At 31.4% G+C, this 10,418-nt stretch overlaps 1 protein-coding gene across 1 annotated transcript; it reads left to right on the top strand.

Annotated features, from left to right (window-relative positions):
• The first annotated feature begins 4,063 nt into the window (after positions 1 to 4,063).
• Positions 4,064 to 9,479, top strand: LOC125847161 (uncharacterized). The gene is made up of 10 exons (XM_049526846.1): positions 4,064 to 4,127; positions 4,259 to 4,348; positions 4,669 to 4,763; positions 4,923 to 4,976; positions 6,014 to 6,151; positions 7,402 to 7,531; positions 7,610 to 7,724; positions 7,867 to 7,936; positions 8,735 to 8,806; positions 9,216 to 9,479. Exons 1-10 carry the CDS (start codon positions 4,064 to 4,066, stop codon positions 9,324 to 9,326), a joined length of 939 nt encoding a protein of 312 aa, XP_049382803.1. The 3' UTR covers positions 9,327 to 9,479.
• Positions 9,480 to 10,418: the final 939 nt, after the last annotated feature.

Here is a 10,418-nt window from a genome sequence, read left to right as displayed (position 1 = left end):
CTAATTTTTATATGACACTAGAACCTAGAGGTAGCAAAATCTAATGAATTCAAATTCATGAACAATCAGTTAATCACCAAAAGTTATATTAGTTAGTGTTATACAATTTAAATGTACAATAGAAATAGTGTACTATTTTATTTTAAATAATACTGCATGTCAACGTGATCATATAAAAACAGATATGCCAAAGATGTATTCAATTAATAAGCTTTATTTTACTCGTACGACACCAATATTTTTTTTTAGTGATTTAATTACTAAGAACAAGAAACTAACCTTTAGCAAATGTGATAATATGTTTTGTATCCTACTTGGGCACATAAAATAAATGCTTTAAGATGTAAATTATCCTCTCACCTAACTTAAGCAATGATAGAAACACCAATGTAAGAATCTTCTAGAAGCCAATAGACATACACGAACTACCTGAACAAGTTTATGGAACAAAAGAGAATGAGATGAGAAGTGATGTAAAAGAGATTGCTTTCTAATAAATTAAAAGCACAAGTTAACGAAAATTCTTTTTTCTCTTTAGATTATACATAATTACATTGTTCTTTAAGAACAAGCAAAAAAATAGGCGTTTAGTCATTAACAGAGTAACATTTGAAAACAAAAAATAATATTCATGAAGTTGAAAAATTGTATTGAAAATTAAAATTGTGTTTGAACATGCATTTGACTTGAAAAAAAGAAGTTGAAGTTTTGTAAGTGAGTGAAAAAATTTCAGTTCTTCGAATTTGAAACATTCACCTTCAAAAACCAACCAAAAATCATTCTAATCTATAACCAAAAATATTTTTTGGAAAAAACTTTGTTACCTAACAAGGCCTAATAAATGCAACAAGAGAATGCAATTCATCAAAATTGAAGGCCAACCATACATATGAACCTTAGATCAACATTGACAATTTCAAATTTGTTTACTGTCCAAGAAAAACATAAAAAATATAAAAATATTGGAAGAACAACAACACTATAGAGAAGATACCAATCATCAAAAAAGTTGTGAATTTTAGCACATCAATGACAAAATATAATTGCAACATGCCTTCACTAAAGCTTGTTGTATGTGTAAATCTTATCCAATATACATTAGAAGAGCGAAAATTTACGGTAACCCATATGAATACAACACACATAAATAAAACTTAAAACTTACACCCAAATCAGTTAGGTAAATGATCCAATTTAATAATTTGATGAATACCCATAAAAAAAAAGCTATATAATAGTGAAGAGTATAATGGACCCAATATCAAAAACTAAAAATTATTCACTTTATAACATCGATTCAAGAAAAATGGAGACAAATCTCAGCAAGAGTATAAAGAATAAAAAAATTGTTCATTGTAGATAAAATAAAAAGAAAAGATTTATACCTATGAGCAATATAGCAACGAATCAAAGATTAGATGAGTTCAAAATCACAACTACAGTGTTGAAAGAATGAGAGGTAGAAGAAAGGAAGAAGAACACTCATTGTAGATCTCTGACTTCTCTCTAGAACCCTAATTTTCTAATGAAATAAAGGAGTTAAAAGGTGGGAAAACTAAAAGTGCTGAAAATTTTGGGGCAAAGTTAAAAGGTCATCTAACATATTTTAAAATTTTCGCAGAAAAAATAGTTCATTAAGGTAAAGATTATAATTTATTGTCTTTTATTAAATTGAGACGGAATGTAGATCCGTCATAAATTTTGTGATGAATTGTGACAACATATATTCATTTATTTTTATTTGCTATAATTTTGTGACGAAAATGTTCTGTCACAAAACTTATACTCGTATTAAATATTTGTTACAAATATGTCACAAATCCGTCACTATCAGAATTTTAGTAGGTAAAAGAATTCTTTAAAAAAAATTTATTTAGACAAGATTAATCTGTCTCAAATCCATCAAAATTTCGTGACAATTTGTGACAGACTTTTCCGTTACAAATATTCCAAAAAATCCCAAGATTTATTAGTTTGGTTTGATTTAACAATTTAAATATTCGACACAAATAGTTTGGTTTGATATTTGAAAAAACTGAACCAACCTGAAAAAATTCGAGGTTGAAAAACTCGAATAAAACATAAGTTTTATAAGTTTGGTTTGATTTATAAATTTATAAATTTAAACAAATGATTTGGTTTGATATTTGAAAAATCCAATGAACCTGATCATGCACACCCCTAATTTATGAAATAAGAGATCATAAGTTCAAGATAAATTATTGATTACCTTAATTCTTATCATATGTTTTGATATAACTTTAATTTTTTTGGAACTATTTTTAGAATAATTGTTATATTATTTTCACACCACTTTATGTGTCGATCTCGTGATAAAATAACAAAATGATCCATTTGTCCTTCTCCAAAGCTTTTATCTCAAATTCTTTTCTAAAAGAAACAGTAGGTACGTTTACACAAGAGTTGTTGTGTAAACTCTTTAGGGCATAAATTCACTCGTGGAGTTTATTTGCATCGATCAATCAAATAAATGCTAGAATTTTCTTATCAACCAGGTTATTCGAAGATTTATCTTATTCTAGAAGAGAAATTTGATTTTATTCACTTGCACACTCATTTTTATTTGAATAAATATTCAAATAAAAAAAAGAGACTCCCTCTTAAACTTATCTAAAGTTAAAAAATTATACCATCTATATATACTAACTTCTACTTTTGTATTGATTTTAATAAGCAAATATCGCAAATAAGAGTGACACACTGTAATTTTTTTTCTTTTTTTTATAATTATAAGTCAACTATATTTTGATTATGCCAGATTGAAAATTAGATATGATTTTGCTTATGATTGTTAATTACAATCAACGAAGAATAAAAAATTGTCCTACGCTAGATTATTGTACCTTGCATTTCATTCTTGACCAAAATAAAGCAAGTAGAATATCAATAACAAATAATTAACAATCGTACCTTGCAATTTTTAGCATATAGGGGATTTATGTCAACCAACATGTGAGTAGAGAAGTGGAAGTCAGATGTCCCACAAAATGTAAAAGATAGAAAAATATCCAAATTATCATACATCCATCAACGTGAAAGGCAAAATTAAATCATTGATAATACAATCCATATATAACTCTTTGTACAATAGATTATTATTGTATTCCTATAAATAAAAATAAAAGTGGGACTTGGAGATTTCTTCAAATACTAGTAAATATGAGACTCCAAGGTTAAAACATAAAACATTAAGGGTGAAAAAGATATTACAAAAACTATTAGGGGGGTGGTAGGGCAATATGTTGAATTAGTAGATGAAGAAAACGTGATACTTAAAAACAGAATTTCCCACCAAAAATTGCAGTGAGCTTCAATTTGAGATGAGCAGTCCAACTGATCAGAAAGAAGTTGTTATGGAGAAAGGAGAAGCCTCCACTGATCAGAAATACAACGATTGGATTGCAAAAGTCGATGACATGGTGGAATGGCTCTACGATTATTGCGACACGCATTTCCGGCCAACTTTAGAAGAGAAAATCGCTGATATGGAGTACCAAATCGGTATGTGTATCCACGCCCTCGATTCAATTCCTCAAGGTAAATTTCTTTTATGGATTATCCAGAAAAAAAAAAAGCATTCAATTCAATTTCTCAAGTAATCATGAGAATGAGTTTAATTGGTACGAATTCGTGTAGAAAAGAGGCAATCAAAATTTGAAAGTGCAGTGTTTGAGCTTACAAAAGGAAGATTGTATAATTCAATTCCTGGTTGTTACAAGGAGGAGGCAGAGCACCATCTAGTGAATGCTGTGAGTGGAAGCAGAATTACATGGTTTGAACTTGCGTTTGGTTTCCTTCTTACTGTTAATTTTATCTTCCAGACTAATTTGGCACCGTATCTGCTGGACGCTTGGGTTTCCCTCGGCATCTGCTTTGCCAAGAAAAGAGATTACCCTAGAGCTAAACACTACTATCAGTTTGTCCTTACAGTGGTAATTTCGATGCTTCTTCAGTTCTTAAATTTTCCGTTCTCTAAACTTTAAACATTACCTTTATTTGATAGATTCTTCATTTTTTTTATCTGATTTAGAAAGAAGACAGCATGGTTTTACGGCAACTTGCAGACCTTGAACTGCTGTATGCACGGGGTGAATTTAGTCCATATGGTGCGATGCTTTTGACTTCTTCTTTTTTTTCGTAATTTACTTTTCTCCAAGGAGAATCTCAAGTATATTCATTTTTTTTTTCTTAGTGGTTGTTGTTGATCTATTCATCTGATTGCATATCCATTTCACAGTTGCTGATAATCCACCACATCATATTGACGAATGCATCAAATATGCCCAAAGGGCACTCGCTCTGGATGACACGGATGGGTCTTGTTTATGTAAGAACTGAATCTAGTTAGTCACTCTGAGCTTTGCCAATTTTCCAAATGTCTTACTTAGTGTTCATCAATGATTGAGTTCACCCGTCCCTTATTGTATAGCTATAGTTAGAAGTAGCATATGATTACGTTAAAGACAGATTAGGTGCAGAAATTACATATTTTGGTACATGGAACCATGACATAGCATATACGCAGTAAGTAGAATTTTATTAAGTGTATGCTATACTTATGAAAATGTTCTAGTATATCTGCAGTAACAAACATTATGATAAATCCAATTTTCAAGTACTTCACTGAGCTTTTTTATCTGGTTGTAGATATCTTAGGAAGTGCATATTTCTCTTCCTTTATTCTGGATGGAGGATGGAATCATGATAATACTCTACGGTCATTAGAAGCTTATGAAAAAGCTGTAAGTAATTCTTACAATCTTCACTGTCTTGTCTCTGTATATTTATTTCCCTTTATTTTAACATTATATTAGATATACAGTATTAGCTCCCTGTGAGTCTGGCAGGCCTTGTTTTTTTATATACTTGGAAGTTTCTTCTGCTACTCTACCCCATTTCAGGAGAAAACTCATGAAATGAAGTCAAACCCTGAGCTTCAATACGATTGTGGCATTGTAAGTTTATGAAGAAAAACACTGCTTTTTACTGATAAAACTGTTCTATCATATAGGATTTTTCTAAACACAAGGTTCTCAATTGTTGCTAACTATAGCCTCATATTTTTATGATTTGTTATTAAAGAATCAGAGTTAGGAAAGCTAAGACAAGAGACCTTGTATCAAGTTGTACATTATGCAGCAAGGAAGGGATATGTTTGCAACTCTATGTTTTTTCTAATTTTATTATTCACTTTTACACCGACTTCTTGTGTGAATCACAGATAGACCTTCATTCATCATCTTAAGGTTGCAGAGAATGGCTCAAAATAAGTGTGGCTGTATCAGAATTTGAGAATCGTTAGGATTTATGTTGATATATAAAGATCCAAAGGAATGAAACCACTCAAGAAGAAGACACTGGAAACTTAAGAGATAAGACAAAAGTCGGTAAAATAAAGGAAAAACACATAATTTGAAATAGAAGAATTCTTTGTAAAATAGGAGATACTTTCACAGGATGTACTAAAGGAAGCATAGGTAACTTCACAGAGAAAAAGAAAGTCGTACGTGAAAACAGAATCTTATAATTACTCATTGAATTAATTACCTTTTTCTAGTAGTTAAGAATCATGTCTCCTGGAGAGAAAAGATCCCTTTAATAAAGATCAGTAAAATGACTATTACAAGATATGCAGATATCAGTGACATGTTGATTGTGTTTGGTACGAAATAATCTATCTAGAAGAACACATGTGTAACTAGGGAAGTACAACTTTGAATTAGAAAGACGTCTGATTAAAAAGAACTGGTTCAGCAGTATCTGCCAGACTATGTGAAAGCTTTTTTTCTGTGCTTATTCTTGTCCAACTTTTTCAAGCTGGAAAGTTCATATGCCTAGTGAAGAAAGAACCAAAAATCTCTAAAATAAGGTCACCTTTATTCATTTCACATTTTATGTTTGCATATATCATGATATCTTAAATATAGTCTTCACTTTCCGCTTTTTAAAAATTCAATGCCATGCTGAAAATATGTGATATTTGTATATTCAGGTGAATAGATTTCTGGAGAACTACAACAAGTCCCTCATTTGTTTATCAGATGCTGCAATAACGGATCCTTCTCTTGATGTTTTACATCAACTGAAAATGACGGTCCAGCTTCTTGACAAATTAGAAGGATTAGTTCAGGTAAGATTATTTGATTGTGGTTATTTTATATAAAGGATCTGTAAGTGATATTCTGATCAGTTGCATTAGGAACGGCATGGTTGACGACATTAGAAATTTAGAATCATAAGGGAATTCTGTGTGATCAAAGGTGCATTGTTTCCAGTTATATTCAAAGTGCAGGCCAGTGATAACTATTTACAAGAGGTATTCAAGGAGTCACCCTCCTTGCTATTGCACATCTAACTTGTCAAACTCCCAACATGACATAGTGCAGTGCTTTGATGTGATCACATTTACCTGTTTAAACACTGATTTCATCATCAGAGTTACCAGGGAATGCTTTCTGTTTCCTGATTTAACATAATGTATGATGAGGTACTCCTTTAAGATGGCTTCTGAGATAACCAGTCACTATGTACAAAATTTTACACTGACAACCTTTGGGCAACAAGTACTAATAATAGCTAGGGGGACAGACGTAATATAAAATTTGATTTTATGGTATGACAGGAAAACACCAGAAAATAGTCATGCTTTTCAATGATTTCTAAAATTGACTTAATGTGTAGGTTTGAGGCACAGTTGATTGAATGGTTTTGGGAATATTTCTAAACAAATAGAGGCTAGGAAACTGCAATAGGAAGCTATAATTATGTGGAATTAAGAGTTATTTGGATAGGAATATTCAAGTTGGGTGTCTAAGTTAGTAATTCAATTTGTATCTTTCTGCTAAATAGATCAAGTGATCAACTTGGTAACTCTACTGTGGCTGCCCCAGAAAGCTTGGTTCAGTTTCTCCTACTTTTGAAGAATTTTCTTCTGAGTCCTTTTCACTTACTACTACATAAAAATAAGTTTAACAAAGAGAAAAGGAAAACATATCACCACATACAAATAGTTGCAGAAGGTCTCAATGCACAATAAAGGTATCGATTTGGAGAAAAGTTTAACCATCTAGCTTAAGACATATCTAGAAGAAAAGTAGATGAGGTAATTACCATTTCATGTGCCCTTAAATTGTCCATCGAGTTGAGTGAGCAGCAGCATAGCCCTGTATTGACTGAATAGTGCGTGGGGTAACATTTTAGTCGTTTCTTCTGCTTTCATTTCTTGATTTTTTTTCAAGAAACAGGAAAGTTATGATACGGTCTTCTAAAAAATAATGCCTTAGATTCTTAGTTTTTAAATGTCTTCTTCTTTTGAGCCGTTAAGACATCATGAATAAGATTGTGAAGGATGCATTTGAATTATGTGATCCTGCTTTTCAGGGTAAGAGTAATGACAAGAGTAAGGGGAAGATTAAGGGAAAGAGTAAAGGAAAGAGTAAGGGGAAGAGTAAGGGAAAGAGTACGGAAACGAGCTTATCTTCCCTGATCCAGTCACTTGATACTATTGATTGTAAGGCTTTACATTATTCTTGATTTAACTGTAAACATTGATTTATCTATTTAGTTGAGTTAATGTACTTTCTCGCAGTGAATCTTTCATACAACAGAGCAACCTTGGATGTCTTAGCTGAAGGCCCTAACAAAGGGCTTGCAATTATAGGAGCAGTCCGGTGCTTGGTTAAGTATGAGTATAGCACTCCATTGTAAGTAACTTCATCTTGGAGGAACCCACATGAGTTGATCATTTTCAGCATTTCTTTTAAAAGTGGAAATTGGAAAGTGACAAGGCTGAGCAGCCCTACTTAATGCTTAAATACTTATTTCTCAGTGTGCCTTATTCTACAGATACTATGTGCTCTGTGACTCCAATGAGAATAGTTTTGTACTTACAGTGTTTGGCATACAGAAGGAAGCGGTAAGCACTATTTTATGTTGTTTTAATGTTTCTTGGAAATCAACAGATAAATTTATCTATCAGTTTGCTGATATACTGTTGCAGCAGCAACATGCCTAAAAAATAAGAGAAGGATTTTCCTCCCTTTTGCCACTTCCTAGATGAAATATTAGATTAAAGGGAACCTCACTTTTTTTTAATATGTAACTAACACTAAAGATAAAAAGAGAGAATACTAACGTGAGTTAACATTCCAAAATATTTCTGTAAATTTGGAATAGTATGTTCCTAACTATACTAGTGAACACCATTTTTATCTTAAATCTCTTATTCGTCCATCCTTCAAGAATAAAATATTACATTTGCCACTTAAATAAATCATAAGTGAGCGTGAATCTCATCTCCTTATATATGTATCTAATGGTGATCATCTCATTCATAATCTGATTTTGGTTTGTGCCAGCCCCACCCAATTATTATCTAGTCTAGTGAATAAGTGTATCTTTGAATATTTATCCTACTTGAGATTGTTGTGGTGACATATAGCCTACCATATTCCTATACTAAAATGGAATAAGAAGATGAAAATAGCATAAATAAATCTTTTCTAGGGAAAGCATGGTCTAAGAAAAGTTTATTCTGGAAGGACAAAAAGAAAAAAGAAAAGAAAAATGACACAAGAACTATGAGTCATGACAATACTGGTTAACATCAACTCATCATAGAGTGATTTGCTGATATTTAGTTGCTGTAAGTATTGCCTCTCCAGTTCCCATTAGATTTTCACATCATTACTTAACGAACTACTCTTGTTGACAGATTAAACAAGGAGATCAGGTCACACTATTGGAGCCCTTTTGCAAATTTGTTGATTTTGAATGGGAGGGAAAGGTAACCTCGTTATCATCTGTGGTATTGCATTGTCAATGCTATTCCAAATATGTCTTATTGCTTTCTCTATCAGTTTTCTTTCTGTGAAAATCACATATTAGATGTGTTATATCCCGTCAATTTGTCTGTCAACTCCACCTCAGGGCAGGGTGCACTTGAGCCACTAGCAATGATAATTTGGTTTCTTGATTGCAACTGTTTGGAAGCAGAGGGAAAATGGAGTCATTTCTTGCATTTTCTGAATTAAGTAACATTAACAAGTTTCCAAATGACTATTTTTGGCATGTAAGGAATTGGATACATATGGTTTAGTGGTAGAAGAATAATAATCACATTAACTGTTTGATTTACAATATTCTGTCAGCCCAGTTTTGCCACTCCTCACTAATAATTGTTATTTTTACTGCAGCACTATCAATTCAAATCTGTGCGAGTTAATCTTGTGGAACAGGTCCTTGTAAATGGAAATGCTCTATCTCCTAGTTTTGCTATACGTCAACCATTACGATTATACGCATAACCTTCTGTCAATGTCTGTAAGATACCAATTACATTAATAAGTGGGATTCTTCATATACTTAACTAGGCAAAATACTCAAATGTTTGTTTACTACATGTGTCAACTTGATATGAGATTAACTCTACTGCCTTATATTCATCTTCATTTGCAAAATTTAGCTTTTCTGCAATAGTTGTGAGAGTAACTCGTACATTAGTTCTTCCATGAAATAACATCTCTCTCAAGAAAAGGAGCTACCTATGTGATGTTTCATTGACCGTCCAGCAACACGTCACTTATTTTTAGAAAAACTAGTTCTGAAAACGTGGATTGCACATTTATTTTACAATACTTAATATAAATTTTATATTAAAAATGACAATTTTAAATGATATATATTATTGAACTTTCTTTGTGCTATAAATAAAAAGCAATTATACAAAAAAGAAAAAACAAAAAAAACTTGTAAGTAGGTAGCAAAAAATCACATGATAAAATAAAAATTGGAAAGAAATATGAAGAAGAAAATGAGGAAGTAGCTAGCAGTAGTCGGCAAGGCATTCCTCGATAAAAAATACAATACATATATTTGTTAGTTCTTATAATAAGAAATATTGGTTATTGTAACAAAAAATTAATACAAGTCTTATTTATAATTGTGCACCTTTTATAATACATAAGATTAATTTTTCTTTTGGAGTAATCATATACAATGCTTAATAGTATCTAATTACTCTTAAACTCAACAACTTATACTATAAAAATGTATGCGACCAAGTACCAAGAAATAAATTTTAATTTAATACATAGGAGTATTATTTAATCATATAACAAAAAAGCTCTTGCCAAAAGAATTACCCTCAATTGCAATAGAAAACCTCCCAAGATTCTAAGTCAATCTCAATTGCCTCTTTAGGCAAAAGCCTTGAACGAAGTTTAACAACATATCACCGATTTTTATTAGTTTTCAACAAGATGACAAATAAAGTGGTTCGAATAAAATACAGTGTAATTTTTATTATTTTAAACAAGCAAGTCAGTGTATTAAAATATTAGTAATTAGCTAGGTCAAATCTAAAGCTACAAGTAGACACTTAAGCTTGTATAAAGTTG

Source organism: Solanum stenotomum, chromosome 12 (assembly GCF_019186545.1).
Source record: "Solanum stenotomum isolate F172 chromosome 12, ASM1918654v1, whole genome shotgun sequence".
In the NCBI taxonomy this organism is placed as follows: domain Eukaryota; kingdom Viridiplantae; phylum Streptophyta; class Magnoliopsida; order Solanales; family Solanaceae; genus Solanum; species Solanum stenotomum.
Note: the sequence above shows the minus strand (reverse complement) of the source record. Positions and strands in the feature narration are given on the sequence as shown.